This window comes from Chanodichthys erythropterus, chromosome 15, assembly GCF_024489055.1.
Source record: "Chanodichthys erythropterus isolate Z2021 chromosome 15, ASM2448905v1, whole genome shotgun sequence".
NCBI classification, from domain to species: Eukaryota; Metazoa; Chordata; class Actinopteri; order Cypriniformes; family Xenocyprididae; genus Chanodichthys; species Chanodichthys erythropterus.
The window spans coordinates 14119014-14142500 of record NC_090235.1 but is presented as its reverse complement, the minus strand read 5'-3'; the positions used below and the strand labels follow the sequence as shown (position 1 = coordinate 14142500).

At 36.7% G+C, this 23487-nt stretch overlaps 2 protein-coding genes and 3 non-coding genes across 9 annotated transcripts in view; 3 read left to right on the top strand and 2 right to left on the bottom strand.

The window, feature by feature from the left end:
* akap9 (A kinase (PRKA) anchor protein 9) overlaps nucleotides 1–3130 on the top strand; it is an 89645-nt gene extending 86515 nt beyond the window's left edge. For all 5 annotated transcript variants that reach the window (XM_067411317.1, XM_067411319.1, XM_067411318.1 and 2 more), the window contains 6 exons: nucleotides 77–274; nucleotides 382–614; nucleotides 1642–1730; nucleotides 1881–2010; nucleotides 2322–2455; nucleotides 2535–3130. In XM_067411317.1, the coding sequence (XP_067267418.1) occupies nucleotides 77–274; nucleotides 382–614; nucleotides 1642–1730; nucleotides 1881–2010; nucleotides 2322–2455; nucleotides 2535–2578 (828 nt within the window). In that variant the 3' untranslated portion in view covers nucleotides 2579–3130. The remainder of the gene's footprint in view (nucleotides 1–76; nucleotides 275–381; nucleotides 615–1641; nucleotides 1731–1880; nucleotides 2011–2321; nucleotides 2456–2534) is intronic.
* A 3928-nt stretch (nucleotides 3131–7058) lies between these two features.
* On the top strand, nucleotides 7059–7249 carry LOC137002272 (U2 spliceosomal RNA). The gene has a single exon (XR_010891807.1). It is a non-coding gene; the product is annotated as a U2 spliceosomal RNA (small nuclear RNA).
* Nucleotides 7250–9784: 2535 nt separating this feature from the next.
* LOC137002271 (U1 spliceosomal RNA) lies at nucleotides 9785–9948 on the top strand. Its single transcript, XR_010891806.1, has one exon. It is a non-coding gene; the product is annotated as a U1 spliceosomal RNA (small nuclear RNA).
* A 1294-nt stretch (nucleotides 9949–11242) lies between these two features.
* Nucleotides 11243–17008, bottom strand: LOC137037382 (glutathione S-transferase A-like). The gene is made up of 6 exons (XM_067411343.1): nucleotides 16537–17008; nucleotides 16352–16417; nucleotides 13075–13180; nucleotides 12147–12265; nucleotides 11808–11896; nucleotides 11243–11696 (listed from the first exon to the last, which is right to left on the bottom strand). The coding sequence occupies exons 1-6, from the start codon at nucleotides 16702–16704 to the stop codon at nucleotides 11564–11566; spliced, it is 681 nt and encodes a 226-aa protein (XP_067267444.1). The 5' UTR covers nucleotides 16705–17008; the 3' UTR covers nucleotides 11243–11563.
* Nucleotides 17009–17244: 236 nt separating this feature from the next.
* Nucleotides 17245–17408, bottom strand: LOC137002269 (U1 spliceosomal RNA). Its single transcript, XR_010891805.1, has one exon. It is a non-coding gene; the product is annotated as a U1 spliceosomal RNA (small nuclear RNA).
* Between the last annotated feature and the right edge of the window lie 6079 nt (nucleotides 17409–23487).

Below are 23487 nucleotides of genomic sequence, written 5' to 3'. Positions count from 1 at the left end.
TTATTTTCCCGTCTGAAACACTCTGTACCGTACACAGCGCTGCAGGAATGAAGCTGACCTATCGTTCCTCTCTCAGGTGTCCAGCAGGAGCGGTGTGGACCGTCAGGAGCTGGTCTTGTTCTCCAGTGAGCGCGAGTCTTGGGCTCAAGAGAGGAACCGTTTGGAAAAGTCCCTCCGTCAGGCAGAGGCAGAACTGACCCGTCTGAGAGCAGACATTCGCTCCGACACGCTGCGAGATCTGACCGGAGCCGACCTGGACAACACGGCCCTCAAGGTGAGGCCAGCAGCGCTATATAAACATGTTTTGTCCGTCCACAAGAGTCCCATTTGTCATTTCATGATCCAGAGAGGTGCTCAGATGTGCACTTGATGTCTCCACAGAGGATGTATGGGAAATACCTGCGTGCCGAGAGCTTCCGGAAGGCTCTGATCTATCAGAAGAAGTATCTTCTGCTGCTGCTGGGTGGATTTCAGGAGTGTGAGGAGGCTACGCTGTCTCTGATCGCCCGCATGGGCGGCCAGCCCACACACATCTGTCTGGAGTCTCTGGGGCGCCAGCGCAGGGGCTTCACGCGCTTCAGATCGGCCGTGCGCGTCTCCATCGCCCTCTCCCGGTACAGTCACACGCTTCTGCTATTTAAGAGTTATCTTTGGCGTTTGCTTTTATTAGGATAGGATAGTATAGAGTAGACAGGGATGGGATCAGGAACGGTCCGAATTCGGGTCGCAGCTGCGCTACATGTCAGAGCACTGACCACGAGGATATCGGCTCGACCAGACACACGGTTTTTGATGTTAAATATTTGTACTTGAATACTTGAAGTTCTCCGGAGGTTAATATTTCAGTTCATATTTCAATAAATTAGCAAAAGTTCACTGATGGTTAAGTCACATGACATGCAAGTAAACTTTTTTTAGTAGGTGTTTTATTTTGATTGTTTTTATTTTATGATTATTTATGATTTAATTTTTTAGTAAATCTTTTATTTTAATTTATTGGTTTTATTTAAAAAAAATATTTTAATTTTAATTTTTATGATTTCATTTTTTGTGTTTTATTTTAATTTATTTAAAATAATTTTTAAATAATTTATTTTAATTATACATTTCAATGATTTATTATTAATAACTAATTTACAATTTGATTTATTTTATTTTACATTTGTATGATTTAGTTATTTATTTCTAAGTGTTTTATTTTAATTGATTGGTTTTATTTAAAAAATATTTTAATTTGACATTTTTATGATTTCATAATTTTTTTTAGTAAGTGTTTTATTTTGATTGTTTTTATTTTACAATTATATATTTTTAACTTCATTTTGGGATTTCTTTTTTTTTTGGGGGGGGTGTTTTATTTTGATTGGTTGTTTTTATTTCTAAATAATTTTAATTTGATTTTTTAGAATGTTCTAATTTAATTATTAGTTTTTCCTCAACTTAAGAACCTCGTTTTAGAAAACCCGTTATTAATGTAACTGATATAATCAGAGCTACCACTGAGATGTTTCAGGTTTGATGTCTAAATTTGACATTACCCATCAGGTCGGGTCACAGAGATGTTTAAAGCTGTTGATGTAACAGTAATGTCTAGTCCACACAGTTCTGTACATCTGGATAATCTCCGTCTGTCTGCTGCAGGATGAGGTTTCTGGTGAAGAGATGGCAGCGAGCCGGAGGAGCCGTGACCTCTCCGATCGTGAGCAGAAACGGCCTCAGCCAGATCACAGGTGACACCCTCACACCTGACTGATCACAAGAATACATACAAATAAACTGTCTGCATTGTTTCATGAATAGAAAGTGTGTGTGTGTATATATATATATATATATAATAATTTTTTTGTAATGAAACCCTTTGCACTGTGTTGTTGCTGAAGGTGCTGATGTGAGGAACGAGTCTTCATTCCTGCACCCCGGCACTGTGGAGGTGTTCAGAGAGAGACAGACGAGCAGCCGCGGTCGAACAGGACGAGACTCGCCTCGCTCCGCCGCATCAGTCCAGCACAGGTACACGAACGCTTCTGAGCAGCCCATAATAAACACAAACAATTCTCGTTACTGTGAAGCCAAAACACAGACAGCAGCAGGAATATTAGGCTGCTGTCACTTTAAGAGCTGATGCACAGATCCAATATACTGATACACAAGCGTTTCATTTCTCAGCTGTTTACATTCACTAAAGACAAAACCGGCATTTTTGTTTAATTCTGTGAATTAGAAGATGTGAAAGAGAACTGAATTCAGTATTCGCACGCTGTCTGAGACGTGGCTTTCTGGGACACTTATTGATCTTTATGAGTGTTTGCATCTCTCTCTAGGTATCACAGTATGGCCGCTGACCCCGGAGGTTTACCATGTTCTCACCTGCAGAACTACGACCCTGATCGCGCTCTCACCGACTATATATCCCGTCTGGAGGCCCTACAGAGACGACTGGGAAGTGTGCAGTCAGGTAACCAGCAGTGACTGACCTGCACTGATTGATACAGTCAGCTGTGATTTCATGCTAACGTGAAACTTTTTTCCCCCAGGATCCTCTTCGTACGCTCAATTGCACTTTGGAGTCAGAAGATAAAGATCTTCATTTACATTTAAACTGGCTTGAAGAAACTCAGTTGCCTTCTCTTGTGCTGAGCTGCTGTGCTTTTGTATTCTCACTATAAATGTGTACAACTCTGTGGGACCAAAAAGACGTTTTTTGTTTTTTTTGTGTATCATCTTATAATCAAGCTTTATGTTGGCGGCACTTGAAACAGCTTCAACGTCTGTACATTAGTTCTACCTTATTTGTTGTTAATGGAAAACAATCATGTTGTTACTGTATATTTGTGGAATGCTAATTTAAGTTGATTAATTTAAGACGTGTTGGATGGTGAACAGGACGGCTGCTATCGGACTCCTGATAACGCTGCTGCTGCTGCGCGAGCGACGCTGTAAACACTAACAGGAGGAGCGCGAGTCAGATCTCGGAGGCGAGTCATGTGACGCTGCGCAGTAGTGCGGTGTTATCAGATACTCACACTGTGTTTTATTCGCTCGCTCCCATGAAAAGACCAGAGGACATTTGTAGACATATTTTTGTAAAGGTAGGAGCTTTGGATTTTATGGGTATTTTGTCAAAACTGAAATAAAGATTAATATAATATTTGAAAACTGCTTTTGTCTCCGTTCTCTGTTATTTGTTTCGAGTATGATATATGCGATGTATGACTTGACCTTTGACATCATTTATACATGACTGTAAAAAGGTCATATCTTAATAAATGGGGGGGGGGGTTGCATTTTTGAGGGAAAAAATTGGAATTACAAGATAAAAAGTTGCAATTACATTATTTTATTACTTTATGGTAGAAACTTGTAGTGTCCTCTCCTGCAATAAAAAACCTAAACATATGTACTAAAAACTGAAAAGTTCATCCTTTGCATTTTTGCGTACAGACAACAACATTGATCCCGTTCACACTGATCCGTGAAAATGACTAAAATCGCTGTATTCTGCTGCCAGGCCAGTAGATGGCGATGTCACTTTGTAAAGAAACACATGCATCACCGTTTTCACAAATTCATGTTTTTTTTAGTTTACATGGAGATAAAAACATTATTGTTTTCAAAAACGTGCAATTCGAAACACATTTTCAAAAGTTTGCATTTTCAGGCCACAAAAATGCTGTTGTTGTGTAAATGAATGGCCAAATGCATAAAATGTTGATTTCTGTTTTTAGTTGAAAATGGTGTCATGTAAACGTGTTAGGAGCCCCTGCTCATTCTCTTGGACTGCGTTCACACTGTCAGTCCAAATCCGATATCTCATGAAATGTGATTTTTACAAATCCGTTTTGAGCTACATTCATTCATGTATACCTATTAACATCATTGCCTTAGAAAGCAATGCAGATATTCTGGAAAACAAAAGAGTGGCATAGAACACAAATTGGATCTGAACAGTTGCGATAAACAATGTGGACAGTAATTTTAGATACACAAATAATCGGATTTGGCCTGATGGTGTGAAGTTTCAGCTCTTTTTTTCTGAGCAGAGTTGTTTGATGGAGTTTGAGACTGATTATTTCACCTGAGGACTCTAAAATTTTGTAGCTGGGCAATTCCACCGAATGGGTGACATTTGCTTGTTGTAACTCTTCAAAAACTTTATTTTTTTATCTTTTTTCAACACTGAATCTAATACTACAGACATTTAACTATTCAAAATGTGTATTGGTCAATCTCAGGCAACTTTATTTAATTTTTTACAAGGTTTCAAAGCAGAAGATGGATGCATGTTTTCTCAGTTCTGTTACCAAAACTCATGTGCTGTTTAAAAAGCATGTCAGTTAATTCCTTTGTATTCACCTCAAGAAAGTGTTTATTATGAAGAAATGGTTGGTTATTTGTTCAAATGATTGATATTTGTGATAAAAATAGTAAGGTGTATTTTAATAAAAAACACAAAACAATTTTTTCATTTAAAAGAAGACAGAAGCTTCAAGTTTATAATTTTTAAATAATTTAACAATTGTGTAAATGATGGATCAAACAAAACTGATAACTTTATTTTTTTAGAAAAATATATACATTTAGTAACAGGAATGAACACTGAGTAATGGGAATGAGCACTGAGTAACAGTGTTCATTCAGTGTTCTTTCCTGAGTAACAGTAATGAACACTGAGTAACGGGAATGAGCACTGAGTAACAGTGTTCATTCAGTGTTCTTTCCTGTTACTCAGAGTAACAGTAATGAACACTGAGTAACAGGAAAGAACACTGAATGAACACTGAGTAACGGGAATGAGCACTGAGTAACAGTGTTCATTCAGTGTTCTTTCCTGAGTAACAGTAATGAACACTGAGTAACGGGAATGAGCACTGAGTAACAGTGTTCATTCAGTGTTCTTTCCTGTTACTCAGAGTAACAGTAATGAACACTGAGTAACAGGAAAGAACACTGAATGAACACTGAGTAACAGTAATGAACACTGAGTAACAGGAAAGAACACTGAATGAACACTGAGTAACAGTAATGAACACTGAGTAACAGGAAAGAACACTGAATGAACACTGAGTAACAGTAATGAACACTGAGTAACAGGAAAGAACACTGAATGAACACTGAGTAACAGTAATGAACACTGAGTAACAGGAAAGAACACTGAATGAACACTGAGTAACAGTAATGAACACTGAGTAACAGGAAAGAACACTGAATGAACACTGAGTAACAGTAATGAACACTGAGTAACAGGAAAGAACACTGAATGAACACTGAGTAACAGTAATGAACACTGAGTAACAGGAAAGAACACTGAATGAACACTGAGTAACAGTAATGAACACTGAGTAACAGGAAAGAACACTGAATGAACACTGAGTAACAGTAATGAACACTGAGTAACAGGAAAGAACACTGAATGAACACTGAGTAACGGGAATGAACAGTGAGTAACAGGAAAGAACACTGAATGAGCACTGAGTAACGGGAATGAACACTGAGTAACGGGAATGAGCACTGAGTAACAGGAATGAACAGTGAGTAACAGGAAAGAACACTGAATGAACACTGAGTAACGGGAATGAACAGTGAGTAACAGGAAAGAACACTGAATGAGCACTGAGTAACGGGAATGAACACTGAGTAACGGGAATGAGCACTGAGTAACAGGAATGAACAGTGAGTAACAGGAAAGAACACTGAATGAGCACTGAGTAACGGGAATGAACACGGAGTAACAGGAATGAACACTGAATGAACAGTGAGTAACGGGAATGAACAGTGAGTAACAGGAATGAACACTGAGTAACGGGAATGAACACTTTGTAACGGGAATGAACACTGAGTAACAGGAAAGAACACTGAATGAACACTGAGTAACGGGAATGAACACTGAGTAACAGGAAAGAACACTGAATGAACACTGAGTAACGGGAATGAACAGTGAGTAACAGGAAAGAACACTGAATGAGCACTGAGTAACGGGAATGAACACTGAGTAACGGGAATGAGCACTGAGTAACAGGAATGAGCACTGAGTAACAGGAATGAACAGTGAGTAACAGGAAAGAACACTGAATGAGCACTGAGTAACGGGAATGAACACGGAGTAACGGGTATGAACAGTGAGTAACGGGAATGAACAGTGAGTAACAGGAATGAACACTGAGTAACGGGAATGAACACTTTGTAACGGGAATGAACACTGAGTAACAGGAATGAGTGTCCATATGTGTGTGTATGTGTGTGAGAAAGAGAATGTGAACATGGCCCTGTGTGAGTGAGATTTCTGTGCTGAAGGGATGTTCTATGTGATAATAGTACTTCACAGTGAAGGAGGTGGAAAGAGAAATAAGGAGATTGAGGAAAAGAGCAAGAGAGGGAGAGAGAGGGGAAGGAAAGACAAAAAAGAGGGAAAAGAGAAGGTTGTGGGTGAGTTTCACTCCTTCCCTTGCAGCATACCGTGGGTGTTTCTTGCACCTACAAAGTATAGGTTCTCTCCATCTTCTGCAAAAGATAAGAAAGAGAAAGACAAAAAGATAGTCATGTCATGGTGGACTGGCTCCCTGCAAGTATGGCATTCACACTGTAAATGTAGATTTTTGGGATTATTTTTAAACACTTTAATATTAAACAGTTAATGTTTCGTTATTAACAGACTAATAACAGTGATAAACAGTCTTTATTGTGCTCAAACTCTGTGCTCACGTTTGATTGGACGATGGACTCTGTGCTCGTGTTTGATTGGACGATGGACTCTGTGCTCACGTTTGATTGGACGATGGACTCTGTGCTCGTGTTTGATTGGACGATGGACTCTGTGCTCGTGTTTGATTGGATGATGGTGAACTCGAGGTAGCGGTTGAAGAAGAATCCGCATGTTTTGTGGAGGTTTTCAGCTTCTTATTTGTTCAATATCTCAGAGTTTCTGTCAGTCTCTGAGCGGGACATTATTTCTCGAGTGTGTGTTTGTAGTTTGAAGTGTTTCTCGTGATGTCAGACCGTGTGACCGTCATCGAGATGTGCAGCGCGCTGAGTGAGTCCTTTAGCGCGGATCCATTATGGGTATCGCTTCTCGGCCTTTTGGCTAAGATCAAGTGTAGTATCTGTTCTTATCAGTTTAATATCTGATACGTCCCCTATCCGGGGACCATATATTAAATTGATTTTTGGATCAGGGAGATGGAATAGGGGCTTGCTCCGTCCACTCCACGCATCGACCTGGTATTGCAGTACTTCCAGGAACGGTGCACCCCCACCGGGGAAATTATGTGGTAAATAATAGAGTCTAAGTATGAAAGCAATCATATTATTTTAAAAGAATGTGTTGATTAACAAGTTTTTAATTAATCTGATAGTCTTGTGAGCAAGTTTTATCTTTAAATGTTCGCTAGTTGGCGACAAATAGGCGTCTTCACTATCAGTGATTGTCTGTAATCAGGGTTACATCTGATCTTTATGATTTGAATAAGTCTTTGAATCGGAAATTTATAATTTATTTCAAACACATTTTCCACAAGAAGGACACAAAAGCAGGTTAATTGTTCCTTCATCATGACATACTAAGTCATAAATATAGCATATAAAGTCAAATATCTGATATCAGATATTATGACATAACAATTATGACATACCAAGTCAAAATTTACTAGTTGAAACTGACATTCAAATTCATAATTGACATAATACCAAAATTATGACAAAAAGTAAAAATTTTGACAATTTATTAAGATATGACATTCAACATCTTAAGATTTGCATGACATAAATTTAAATTATTACATACTAACTCATGATTCTGACATTCAAAGTCAAAATTGTGATGTTCAACATCACAACATACTAAGTTGAAATTATGAGATGTTAAAATTATAAAAATACTGAATGTTGATAATAGATTATGTAGTTCCAGATCTTTTATTCTCTCCAAAACAGAAGATATTCTGCGGAACTCTTTCTGTATAAAGAAAGTCAATGGGGTCCAAATCCACACTGACTTTCACTGTATGGACAGTCCTGCTGGATGAGAGAGATATGAAAGAGCAGTAAATTATGACAGATATGAGATATGAGAGTAAATATGATTTTGGAGGGATTTGACACAAGAGAACATTAGGCCCTGTATGTTAATCAATACGTTTTTGTACTGATATCCTACTTTTAAAGGTGCCATAGAATCCTTTTTCACAAGATGTAATATAAGTCTAAGGTGTCCCCTACAAGATTACTTGCAATTAATCACTACAAGATTATTTTTTTTAATTAATTTTTTTAACTGCCTATTTTGGGGCATCATTAAATGTGCGCAAATTCAGCACGCTTCCCCTTTAAATGCTCACGCTCCCTGCCCCCAAGCTCGCAACTCTATAATACATTGCATAAACAGAGTTCACACAGCTAATATAACCCTCAAAATGGATCTTTACAAGGTGTTCGTCATGCAGCATGTCTAATCGCGTAAGTATAGTATTTATTTGGATGTTTACTTTGATTCTGAATGAGTTGGATGGTGCTCTGTGGCTAAAGCTAACATTACAGACTGTTGGAGAGATTTATAAAGAATGAAGTTGTGTTTATGAATTATACAGACTGCAAGTGTTTAAAAATTAAAATAACAACGGCTCTTGTCTCTGTGAATACAGTAAGAAACGATGGTAACTTTAACCACATTTAACAGTACATTAGCAACATGCTAACGAAACATTTAGAAAGACAATTTACAAATATCACTAAAAATATCATGATATCATGGATCATGTCAGTTATTATTGCTCCATCTGCCATTTTTCGCTGTTGTTCTTGCTTGCTTACCTAGTCTGATGATTCAGCTGTGCACAGATCCAGACGTTAATACTGGCTGCCCTTGTGTAATGCCTTGAACATGGGCTGGCATATGCAAATATTGGGGTCATACATATTAATGATCCCGACTGTTACGTAACAGTCTGTGTTATGTTGAGATTCGCCTGTTCTTCAGAGGTCTTTTACACAAATCAAATTTACATAAGAAGGAGGAAACAATGGTGTTTGAGACTCACTGTATGTCAGAACTCTAAATATTTAACTATGCCGAGGTAAATTCAATTTTCAATTCTATGGTTATTCAATTCTATTTCAATTCTATCAGTTCTATAAATCATTTTTTAATGTCTGAATTAATTTCATATTTTAAAAAACAGAGATTGTGTTGAAGTCATTGTTATTTGGTGTTAAAAACGTTATTTTCTTAAAAAATAACCAAACATTGTTAGCATTAATCTACAAGATCTCTTATTGATATTCTTCCAAATATCTTTCTTTGTGTTCAACAGAACAAAGAAATTCATACAGGTTGAGGTGAGTAAATGATGACAAAATTGTCATTTTGGGTGAACTGGCCCTTTAAAAATGTCTGGTTTGCTCTTTCAGCGTTCATCATTCATTATTAGAAGGATTTTTCATCATGTATACATGGTACTTTTCAGAATCGCTGCTGGCAACACTGGGTTTATATTGTTGTCACATCTCTCTCGATTGGCTGTGAAACTAACATTTAAAGACGCGCTGCCGACGTCACATGTGACGTAATTCTGTTAAGTGAGAACAGAATTACGTGAAAGCGCGATTCGATGCAATGTTATTTTTACACTTACGAAGCCTTGTATTGTTCCTGACATTCAACTGATTCTCGGTGTAATTGAAATCGTTATAACTCGACCGTATGTTCCTCGAGTCACGTGTTGATGTTTGTTAGTCACCGTGGATGTGAACGGTCGCGCGCAGAATCAGTCTCTGATCGGATCTGAGAAAACTCATACTTACCTGGCAGGAGTGACACCATGATCATAAAGGTGGTTTGCCTTGAGTGAGGATCAGTCATTGCACTTCGACTGGTTTGACCTCAACGAATTCTCCAAATGTGAGAATCTCGACTGCATAATTTGTGTTAGTGGGGGACTGCGTTCGCGCTCTCCCCTGGTGTGCATGTGAAAAACAGATTTGATGATATAGCTGAAAAGACACCGGATCTTAAATATTTGGTGTTGATTACGCAAATATGACAATTCTAATATTATTTCTTCTCATGCTTTTTATTAAGATATTTTTGATGAAATCCGATGGCTCAGTGAGGCCTGCATGGCCAGCAATGACATTTGCTCTGTCAAGATAATGTACTAAAAACATATTTAAATCGGTTCATGCGAGTACAATGGTTCAATATTAATATTATAAAACGACAAGAATATTTTTGGTGCGCCAAAATAACGACTTATATAGTGATGGCCGATTTCAAAACGTTATGAATCAGCGTATGGAATCATGATTCGGATCGCCAAAACTGCTGAAATCACGTGACTTTGGTGCTCTGCTCATGAAACGCTCCGAAGCTTCCTGAAGCAGTGTTTTGAAATCGGCCATCACTAAATAGGTCGTTATTTTGTTTATGAGGGTGAGTAATTAATGACAGAATTTTCAATTTTGGGTGAACTAACCCTTTTAAGTGGTGATTTTATATACTAGTAATAGAAGTCTAGGAATGTTTAATATAGTAGCAAAGTAGTAAAAATGTTTTTATTATAGTAAAGGTGTAGTAACTGTTTTATTATAGTAGCAGTGTATTAACCATGGTATTATTGTAGTAAGAGTGTAGTAATCATGTTTTATTATTGTAAAAGTGTACTGTTTTATAATGAAAGTACAGTAACCATGTTTAATGTAGCAAACGATGGTTAATTTGATGTCACCATGGTTTAACTATTTTTTTTTATTATTATAATTTGTAAATAAAACCATGGTTAATTTTCACAAGACTGCTTTAAACTCTTTTTCTTCTTCATAATCGCTTTATCTGAACATAGAATCAAAACCTCAATGAAAAAATAAACGCATTTCATTTATACTTTTTTTTTGGTCTATTGATTAAAACATCCAATTCATACAGTGACTTGAACACAGGTCTATGAACATATTCAGCTTACAAATAATTTTTGTATGTTTTGGTGATAAATTATATTAGAATATGTTCAGTGAAATGGGACATGATGTGTGTTTGTTTCCTCTGGCAGACAATGGCGCTTTAATGATGATTTATCCATACTTGAAAGTTGGAACCACCAAAAAAGTTCAATTTTAAAGCAAAAGTTTTAGCATTTGTCATTTAATTCAGTTGCAACCAAGATGTGAAAACTTTAATTTGAAATTAATCTGCTAAAATGTAAACAACTACTAATTTAAAACTGAACCATATTTTTATTTCTTGTAATGAATATTTTCCTCATCTTGATTGAACAGGACAAAACTTTATTAATCCCAAACAACAGCATCTTCCATTACAGACAATAACAATGAGCTTCATCTTTAGAAACTGTTCAAAATAAAGTGCACAGATTAAGTGACAGAAAAAATGCTAAAAATGTCAGACAAATTAAAGGTGCCACAATGTTGTGATTTAATAGCTGTAGGTGTAAATTAGTGATTAGTAAGAAAGAAGTTTGTGTTGGATTCTTCATTATGAAATTGCATAGACAATAACTGAATACATCAGAGCTGATTATTAATGTGATCCAGCGGTGTTGGGGACGTCTCGTGTTCCTCACAGGTCCTTCAGCGTGTCCTGACCAACAGGATCTTCAAGCCATTCCAGAGGCCAGCTGGCTTTAATACTGGGACGATCCTTCAGCATTTCGTAATACTCCATCAGTCGAGGACATTTCTCTTTAGGACAGCTGCCAAACAGAAACAGATCAAACATTAAACCAGCCTCTGATTCGACCCTTAACCTGACGTTATGATCAAACATGCCGTCATGGAGAAGGATTGATTATTAATCCACTCACTGAAGTCGTGGGAAATATGCGATGACGGGGAAACAAACCACGTCCGCCATGGTGAAGTTCTTGCCGGCGAGGTACGACCCTTTACCCATCTACGAACGAGGAAAACAGAGGAAGTTTCAATGATGTAGGCATTCATAATCCATTTGACTTTACTAATGCAATTAATCACAAGTTAATCGTGTAAATGCAAATGGAAAATAAAATAAAGGATGATATTTTATGATTTACAGCTGAATTTGTCTCATATTTGGTGAAGTTTGCATCACTGATTCTGTTATTTTCCAGTTTATTACTGAAACAATCTGTACTGTATAAAGAGCTACAGAGATAAAACACGACCTTCTCCAAGTATCCGTCCCACAGATTCAGCTCGGTAACTAAATTCTCTTTATTCCTCTTCAGGGCCGATTCGTGTCGCTCTTCTTCAGGAACGTAATACCCATAGAAGGCCACGTCATCTGCACACACAAGAATTCAACACAAAATAAGTTTTTGGATAAAAATGCTACCAAAAAAAATAAAAATAAAAATGTTTCTAAATGCCATAACTTTTGATTTGAGATATCAACACAAACTGTGGCCCAGATGCAGTTAACATGACTGTGAACAAGCCCAAACTTGATTTTATGACCTGTTATATATACTGTCTAGTCATCATGACAAGCAAGAATAGTAACAAAATAAATCAATTAATTGCATCACTTTTTCTGGGGTTTGTGTTGTATACAAACCTCCAAACATTTTAAACGTCCTTTAACAATTTTAAAGGTTTTCTATCAAATGAGACCAAGTACTTGATACCTTGTTTTTGTTTTGTTTTGAGTTATGAAGTATGCCACTTGAAATCATGTGAAATCATTAAAAATGTCTTCAGGGTGTAAAGGGTTAACAGTGACAGTCAACAGAGAGATAAAATATCACTCATATAAAGCTTGAATGATCAGGATCGGCCAAAAAAGAATCAGTAGTTCGTCTCGGCTGCAAAAATCCTGATTGGAGCGTCTCTAGTTTTAATGTTCATTTATAACATGTTACTTTGTCTTTTTATCAAATGCAGCACGAATCCTGTTATTTTAATGTTTCACATGTAAGAGACATAACGGTTGCAAACATCAGGCTGTCAATTAATAAACACTTGTTGTCATGAACTTAATTTTTTGTCTTTTTTTAAATAGTAACATAAACCACGAGTGCTCGAGTAACTTGTTCTGACAAGCAACAGACTAGGAGAAATCAGCTTTAAATGTTGATGATTTAAATCTCTTACACATTTTCTGCTGCAGGTTGTTGGTCTCAAACATCCGCTGGTAGACGAGCGCCTGTTCAGCTGGATCATCTGGGATCAGACGGGTTCCTTGAGACTTGAACACACTCTAGAAACCACAAACATTTATCAGCCTGTTTTGATATTTTTCTTGGAGTTAAGTGAAAAAATATCCATGTATAACCATTCTAAGATTGTAATGAAGAAAAGCACATCAAGACATCGAAGCACACACACACACACACACACACACACACACACAAAAAATAAAACCTTCCCATCAAGCAATATAAACTCTTAATGCATTTCTGTCATGACAACTCTGAGATTTGAGAATGCATGCAAAAACATTGAAATATATATTTTTGTATATTATTGTTAACAAAAGTTGATATGTTTGGCAGAATAGATCTGCTATGACTCTGCTGCTATTGGTCATTGTTGCTACTATTGCTTATATTGCTGCTGTTATTGCTGTATATAACTAATACAGAAAATGCTAACCAAGTGTTTGAAGGTTGAGCTCGCATGCTGACTGGCTTACTGATACAGCAGGAACCAATCAGCTGTGCCTTATAGAGGATGATGTGATTACAAGCAGGTTGAGTTCAGGACCTATGGAAGCCCGTTTCCGGCATGAAAAAAAAAAAAAAAAAAAAAAAAAAAGATGAATTGCGACTTTTTATCTCAGAATTCTGAGATATAAAGTCGCAATTGCGTGTTTATATCTCACAATTGCGATTTATAAAGTCAGAATTCTGAGATATAAAGTCGCAATTGCGTGATAAAAAGTCAGAATTCTGAGATATAAAGTCGCAATTGCGAGATAAAAAGTCAGAATTCTGAGATATAAAGTCGCAATTGCGAGATAAAAAGTCAGAATTCTGAGATATAAAGTCGCAATTGCGTGATATAAAGTCAGAATTCTGAGATATAAAGTCGCAATTGCGTGATAAAAAGTCAGAATTCTGAGATATAAAGTCGCAATTGCGTGATAAAAAGTCAGAATTCTGAGATATAAAGTCGCAATTGCGTGATAAAAAGTCAGAATTCTGAGATATAAAGTCGCAATTGCGTGATATAAAGTCAGAATTCTGAGATATAAAGTCGCAATTGCGTGATATAAAGTCAGAATTCTGAGATATAAAGTCGCAATTGCGTGATATAAAGTCAGAATTCTGAGATATAAAGTCGCAATTGCGTGATATAAAGTCAGAATTCTGAGATATAAAGTCGCAATTGCGTGATAAAAAGTCAGAATTCTGAGATATAAAGTCGCAATTGCGTGATAAAAAGTCAGAATTCTGAGATATAAAGTCGCAATTGCGTGATATAAAGTCAGAATTCTGAGATATAAAGTCGCAATTGCGAGATAAAAAGTCAGAATTCTGAGATATAAAGTCGCAATTGCGTGATATAAAGTCAGAATTCTGAGATATAAAGTCGCAATTGCGTGATAAAAAGTCAGAATTCTGAGATATGAAGTCGCAATTGCGTGATAAAAAGTCAGAATTCTGAGATATAAAGTCGCAATTGCGTGATATAAAGTCAGAATTCTGAGATATAAAGTCGCAATTGCGTGATAAAAAGTCAGAATTCTGAGATATAAAGTCGCAATTGCGAGATAAAAAGTCAGAATTCTGAGATATAAAGTCGCAATTGCGTGATATAAAGTCAGAATTCTGAGATATAAAGTCGCAATTGCGTGATAAAAAGTCAGAATTCTGAGATATAAAGTCGCAATTGCGTGATATAAAGTCAGAATTCTGAGATATAAAGTCGCAATTGCGTGATATAAAGTCAGAATTCTGAGATATAAAGTCAGAATTCTGAGATATAAAGTCGCAATTGCGTGATAAAAAGTCAGAATTCTGAGATATAAAGTCGCAATTGCGTGATAAAAAGTCAGAATTCTGAGATATAAAGTCGCAATTGCGTGATAAAAAGTCAGAATTCTGAGATATAAAGTCGCAATTGCGTGATAAAAAGTCAGAATTCTGAGATATAAAGTCGCAATTGCGTGATAAAAAGTCAGAATTCTGAGATATAAAGTCGCAATTGCGAGATAAAAAGTCAGAATTCTGAGATATAAAGTCGCAATTGCGTGATATAAAGTCAGAATTCTGAGATATAAAGTCGCAATTGCGTGATAAAAAGTCAGAATTCTGAGATATAAAGTCGCAATTGCGTGATAAAAAGTCAGAATTCTGAGATATAAAGTCGCAATTGCGTGATATAAAGTCAGAATTCTGAGATATAAAGTCAGAATTCTGAGATATAAAGTCAGAATTCTGAGATATAAAGTCAGAATTCTGAGATATAAAGTCGCAATTGCGAGATAAAAAGTCAGAATTCTGAGATATAAAGTCGCAATTGCGTGATATAAAGTCAGAATTCTGAGATATAAAGTCGCAATTGCGTGATAAAAAGTCAGAATTCTGAGATATAAAGTCGCAATTGCGTGATAAAAAGTCAGAATTCTGAGATATAAAGTCGCAATTGCGTGATATAAAGTCAGAATTCTGAGATATAAAGTCGCAATTGCGTGATAAAAAGTCAGAATTCTGAGATATAAAGTCGCAATTGCGTGATAAAAAGTCAGAATTCTGAGATATAAAGTCAGAATTCTGAGATATAAAGTCAGAATTCTGAGATATAAAGTCAGAATTCTGAGATATAAAGTCGCAATTGCGTGATAAAAAGTCAGAATTCTGAGATATAAAGTCAGAATTCTGAGATATAAAGTCGCAATTGCGTGATAAAAAGTCAGAATTCTGAGATATAAAGTCGCAATTGCGTGATATAAAGTCAGAATTCTGAGATATAAAGTCAGAATTCTGAGATATAAAGTCAGAATTCTGAGATATAAAGTCGCAATTGCGTGATAAAAAGTCAGAATTCTGAGATATAAAGTCGCAATTCATCTTTTTTTTGTGGCTTTTTTTTTTTTTTTTTTGGGGCGTTTTCTAGAGTTTCATGACAGAACCTTGTGTAACATATACATGCAATGTAAGCATATATAAACATGGAAATTCTACATTGGAATGGATAAAATTCAATATGAACTCAACCAGAATAAAATAGAAGTTAATTGGATGCGTTTAGCTTTTCTTAAACCCTTGAAAACTCACTTAAGCATGGGAATGTTGGGTGTGTTGGGAATGAGTGGACAGTCAGGCTTAATTTCCCCGCATGGATTGTGTGAGTTAAAATTAGGCACAGATTTATTTCTACGAACATTAGATTCTCGCCACGCCTTTCTGTAATGAAACAGTTTTACCTCCAGATACAGACACGCGGCGAAAGACTCGTTCACGATGAGGTCTCCGTGCTTGAAAGTTGGAACCTGCAAATAAGTGCATAATTAAAACAAATGTTTTGTCGATTCATTAAAGTTGCATATGTATAAAACACTTAATGCAATAAAAGGAAATCACATAATTCAAACACGCGTTTGTAACGCACCTGAACTCTGGGATTGAGAGCCTTCACTTCTGCACACTGGTGCTCTTTCTTGTCAAACGAAAGATGTTTGTGTTTGTATCCCTGCAGCAGCTTCTCCTCCAGCGCGATCATGACCCTCCAGCACGGCGGAGAGCCCGAGCACCAGTAAAGCATCATATTCTGCGCCATGACTGTTAATGTCGAGTTTAATCAGGAAATGTGGCTGTAACTGTGTGTGTGGACGCCAGATTTTGCTCGGTCATACATACGTCATGGACGGCTGTGACTAAAATTCGCCATCTGCTGGCCGGAGATAGAACTGCTGCTCACGAAAAATAACGAATAATGATAATGCTAATAATAAATAAAAGTAAACAAATACTAATAATGATCTATTGTGCACCTTTGACATAGCTACTGACAAACACCATGACAAAGTAAGAAAGATGAATAATCAAAGAGCTTTTCCACCAGCTGAGGCTAGAAAACTAGAAGGCGTGAAATAAACACACGGCACTAAAATAATGCAATAAACATTGATTTAACATTCAGAGCACGAAGAGATACACAAACCCACACTGCAGTTATCGAGTTAAAAGCGAAAATAAAACAGGAACAACTCTTCTTATGTAGACAAACCGTTATTGATTGAGGAATTTAATAACTGTGTAATGCTTTGAATTTCACATAATTTACGAACTACTTAAAATCTATTTTTCACCAGATTATGAGGGGAGAGCGCGAACGCAGTCCCCCACTATCACAAATTATGCAGTCGAGATTCCCACATTTGGAGAATTCGTTGAGGTCAAACCAGTCGAAGTGCAATGGCTGATCCTCACTCAAGGCAAACCACCTTCATGATCATGGTGTCACCCCTGCCAGGTAAGTATGAGTTTTCACTGATCCGATCAGAGACTCATTCTGCGCGCGACCGTTCACATCCACGGTGACTAACAAACATCAACACGTGACTCGAGGAACATACGGTCGAGTTATAACGATTTCAATTACACCGAGAATCAGTTGAATGTCAGGAACGACACAAGGCTTTGTAAGAGTCATTCGTGATAGAATATGTGTTCGTAGTTGGTTTAGGTTCACAAAGCCTTCATTATAATGCATTCAGGTGACGTCACCATCGACCGTTACGAATGCGGCCACGCCCACTGAGCGCGCAGCATTGGTTTTCAGCGTGAATGCCGCGAAAAACACATCCAAAACGGGAAAGAGCTTTGTGATTGACTGTACAAATAGCTTTGACACAAAACCTGAGGTATATTTTTACAGACTGTTGAAAGCTACAGAAAAAAAGAAGCAAACTAATTGCTGAAATTCACTGAAATAACTGGACTCAAGCAGAGAAACATGGATTTGCAGTTATCATTTTGTGTCAAATTGTTGGATTTTGAGGTAAAATCATACCGTATATATTGTATTGTTATATATTGTGTTGACAACTCATCTATTAAATATTTACCATCTTATTTTCTGCATAATTGGGTGTTTTTAATTAAACACTGACAAACACTACACAAGTTTTAGGGCTGGACGATATGACGATATATATATAACATTGATATAATTGATTGAAACCTACCTATATTGTAGTTATATAAAATATTCACAGGCAGATTTGCGTTAAGCATTTCCCCGGCGTCGAAATCAGGCACATATAAATGTCAGGAAACACGACTCCTGGCTGCATGTCAATATCAATGGATTAGGTTTATTTGACAAGTTGTAAGGAACACTTTTGAGCCCAACCTTTAGTGTAATCGTTAGTTTTACTTGCGTTTGTGCAGTTTTCTCTATTAAAAGGTGCCCTAGAACTTTTTTAAAAAGATGTAATATAAGTCTAAGGTGTCCCCTGAATGTGTCTGTGAAGTTTCAGCTCAAAATACCCCATAGATTTTTTTTAAAATCCCTTTAAATCTCGTGCTCCACGCCCACGGAGCTCGCGCTTGCCTTAACATAAAAAAAAGTTCAAACAGCTAATATAACCCTCAAAATGGATCTTTACAAAGTGTTCGTCATGCAGCATGTCTAATCGCTTAAGTACAGTTTATTTTGATGTTTACATTTGATTCTGAATGAGTTTGATAGTGCTCCGTGGCTAAAGCTAACATTACACACTGTTGGAGAGATTTATAAAGAATGAAGTTGTGTTTATGAATTATACAGACTGTTTAATAATGAAAATAACGATGGTTCTTGTCTCCGTGAATACAGTAAGAAACGATGGTAACTTTAACCACATTTAACAGTACATTAGCAGCATGCTAACGAAACATTTAGAAAGACAGTTTACAAATATCACTTAAAATATCATGATATCATGGATCATGTCAGTTATTATTGCTCCATCTGCCATTTTTCGCTATTGTTCTTGCTTGCTTACCTAGTCTGATGATTCAGCTGTGCACAGATCCAGACATTAATACTGGCTGCCCTTGTCTAATGCCATTCATAATGTTGGGAACATGAGCTGGCATATGCAAATATTGGGGGCGTACACCCCTACTGTTACGTAACAGTCGATGTTATGTTGAGATTCACCTGTTCTTCGGAAGTCTTTTAAACAAATTAGATTTGTATAAAAAGGAGGAGAGTCACTGAGACTCACTGTATGTCATTTCCATGTACTGAACTCTTGTTATTTAACTATGCTGAGGTAAATTAAATTTTTGAATCTTGGGCACCTTTAAAATAATAAGAATCTAAAGAGCCCATCTAAAGCAAACGCTCATCTCTATGGTGACTTCAAATTATTTTCTATAAAACACACAAGTAGAAGGCGACGTTATCGTGACCTTGCACAACTTTGCCTAAAAGTTCTCTAAAAGTGATGAAAATTCTGAAATTTTACAGAACATTTGGGACATAAAACGTCCTCTTTTGGTAATGAAAGTGCTGCAGTTCAAGGTTCCTTATATGACTTTAGGGGGGCGTTCCAATTTAGTTATTTTATGGTCACATAAGAATGTTACAATGAGGATATTTGGGACATTAACTGAACGTTGTCACATGGTGCTCTGTTGGTCATTTAATAACGTTCCCGATATGAGTTTAGGGGGACGTTCTATTTTGGCTATTTTATGGTGGTAACAAAGAGGACATTTGGGAAGTTAACAGAACGTCCTATAGTCCCCTAAACATTCCCAGAACGTCTTGAATGTTCCCTGAAGGTCCACCTTTTGAGAAATTTTAGGGAATGTTGCATAAGGTCCTGAGAACGTCGCCTTCTACATGGGATATAGCACCTTAACCACAGCAAAGAACCACTGAAGAACCGCTGAAGAACCATTTTTTTTTAGAGTGTACCCTCTATAGGCATACATGATAAAAAAAAAAAAACGTGTTTGTAGTTGGTGCAGATTCACAAAGCCTTCATTATAATGCATTCACTCAATCGGTCTTTGTCAGACACGTGATTTTGTTGTGTGTGACGTCACCGCGGCGCCATATTTGTGGTATCCCTGCTGACTGTGAGAATGAAAGAGATTACACGAGTTGAGATAACAAGCATATAACTCGCAAATATGAAAAAGCACAAGAACAAAGTTAAAATTTCATATCGCGATAAACTCACCAAAGATGCCAGGGACCGTTATTTGGAGAAATTTCCATCCATTCATAACATAGATCTGTACGAACTGACTGCAGTAAGTTGGAGTGCTACTGACCCCGCATTGCTACCTAAATCATCATACTTAAATATTGTTAACTGTCTTGTTTATGGCATAAACGCATAGTGAACAATTTAAAAACTATAAATCCCTCGAAGCTCACAGATATTTCACTAATGGGTGCAGGATTTATTTATGTTCTGAAGGAAGGACTGCGATAACAGTATAGTAACGATAATGATGATGATGTGTTAACTACCGTATATAACAAATACATGATTAAGGATGGTTTAGTGTTATCAGGAAGAATTTTGAACTAATACTACCCTTTTTTTCATGCATTTTTTTTTCTTTATTGCATTAAGTACATAAACCAATGTATAACACTATAAACATTGTTCCAATAAACAAGGCATCATCAGAGATGTATGTAGAATTTAATAGTGTATTTTATTATAGTACATTCTGATATAGTATACCTTTTAGAGCCAAAATAATTTGTAAATTATTGTCCTCCATCTACCTGTGTTGTCTGGGTCAATGACATTATGAGTCTTTTTTTTGTCCAAAAGCCTTAATAATAATAAAAACAAAGATATGTCATGCAAGTTAAATATCTGATTTATAGATTGTGTATATTATTAATTATCCTATTAATACTATAAGTGCATATAACATAAATCTACAAATCACCCTGAAAAATTTTATTATACATGCTTTATTGTTCATGCAAGACTGGATAAAGCATCAGCACATTTTTACACTACAATTCTACAAAAGATTCAAACATGCGCAGAGGCACAAAAAAAAAAAAAAAATTGTAATAACGCCATAAAGGTTCCCAGGTTTGGCAGACCCGTATAGTACATTAACATCATCTCCAAAACAAACATCAGACATCCTGTACATATCAAGTCGGTTTACTTCTGCACATGCAGATCACCATCTCCTCCAGCCTCCTGCATCTTCTCAGTGTGAAGATGATCACTCTCTCCAGCCTGATGGACCATAGTGTTAGCTGACTGACTTGGGTAAAGTTGGTTTTATATTCGCACATCCGTATTCAATAGCCTTGTTAATCACACTACACTGGACATTCAGTGGACATTCACAAGTAAATATGTCATTAAACAATACTTGCCTATTTTGATCGACTGTGAAAAATGTTATAAGTTGACAATCGTTGGTTGTCAATATCATGTCGCTGCTTAAAATTCGCAAACATTAATTTATTGCATATTTATTGGAAAGTCTCAATTTATCAGAAGTCTGAATGTGCAAATATAAAACCAACTTTACCCAAGTAGCTGACTGGATTGTTTTTCCTTACGTCTGTGTGTGCATCTCAATCAGCTCTGAGCTCTTGAATCAGTATATTGTGTATACAAATTTTGTGACTGAGACCGTCCTGATCAGTGCCCTAACTAATGAACTAGGGAGCTGATTGAGACACAGCCTGTGTTTAATGCTGATGTGGCCTTAATGTAGGGAGGGATGGTGTCCAGTTGGGGTCAGTCTCCATAATCTTTAAGCAGGCTGATCTGCAATGAAATGAAAAGGTCCACAGACCACAGCTGTAAAAAGTAGTCAGAAAATAAGAATCAGTATATGGATACAGAGCAAAAATGTCGTACCTTAAGTATAAAAATGCTGTAGCAAAATTAAGAAAAAATGTAGACATATTCAAGTAAAGGGATTCAGTTTAAATTGACTTGTTTCATAGCACATACAATCCAAAACAATGCGTTGCTATAACGTTTTCTACTTTAGAAAACAGAAACCTCTAACTTACCTTTGTGAAATGTAGAAAGCAAACATACATGAATGGAGATATCTTGACGAAAGTGATGTCTCACCGCGGCAACCCATGCGATCCAGCGCCTGTTATTGCCTCTACATACTCTCCGTACAGCCTTTTTTCAAGTAGGAAACCGACTAAATCTAATCTCGTAGTAAAGTTTTTGACATTTTCTATCGTGGGACATATTATTGCAGCTTTTCACACAACAAAAGTGTGCCATTTTTACAATGAAAAGTAGCCAAAGAAGAAACAACTCTGCACTGATACAGAGATTGTTTGGATACCTCAGAAATGGCGGCGACACCCATAATGCACTTCGGTTTTCACGAGTGTGACGTCACCTGACAAAGACCGATAGGTATTATTATTATATATAGTAAGCTATACATATTTTAAATTAATATTGTTTGTACTCAACCATTAACATAGTTAGAGACCTGATTTTTAGGTTTTTTTAGTAATAGTTTATGATAGTTTATAAAGTTTTAAATATGGATATTTTTCTTACTAAAACCCATCGCTTAACTTCAGAATTAACCTACTCAATGGCGTTTTTTATTGGGGGCCCTAAGCAAATCTCCAGGAGGGGGCCCCGATCGCGTTCCCGGGGGTTTATCAGCTGGCAATTTTCAATACACATTTAAGAGTGCAAGTTGCAACTATTATTAACAATAATCGAAAGATGAGGCTTATTAGTCGCAATATCACCCTGTTTGGACTTTGTTTTGGACTTTAACTCAGTCTGTCAACATAGTTATGCATTTTGATTCACAAGCTTGCAATTCGATTCAGTTATTTTGAAAGTAGTACATCACTGAAAAGAACCGGTTAAAAAGAGCGATTTCTATATTAACGTTAATGTTATTTAAAAAGCCGTATAGTGAAAGTTGTGCAGTTGTGCTTTCAAGTTATTTTTTTGAAAGACTGGAAACATTTATTCGTTTCATAAATAATCCATGGACAGCTTATTTAATTTCTAAGGTGATATAAAGATAAAAAATGACGTTATCAAACTACAGCGAGAGCAAACAAGCGACTCCTTTTGAGCGACGGTTTTCGGATCATCAGTACACAACCGAGAACCGCTTCGTGTCCGATTTGAGAACCGATGAGCTGATGATACTGCGCATGCGTGATTCAGCGTGTGATCTAAAGCTACAGAACAGTAACATCACAGCACCGGCTAACTGACAACTGATGCTATGAGAGGACTCGATAGAGGGGCCAATCTGGCGAAACGTAGGTTTATTTAATTACAAATAAATCGTAATGTAAGCAGATGGTTTCTGCTCTGATGAAGACTAATTTATTCACTCTATAACTGTAAAACGTTGTTTGCACATCACTGCCTATATATGTCATGTGTTTGGATGCTTTAGATGTAAAACTAAATTGTAAGAAATGCTTCAGATTATAATGTTTCGCGGATGACGTCATTACGTCGGAGCGTAAAAGAACCGGTGAACCGTTTTTTTCACCGGTTTATTGAATCGAACCGTCCGAAAGAACCGGTTCGCGGAAAAGAACCGAACTCCCATCACT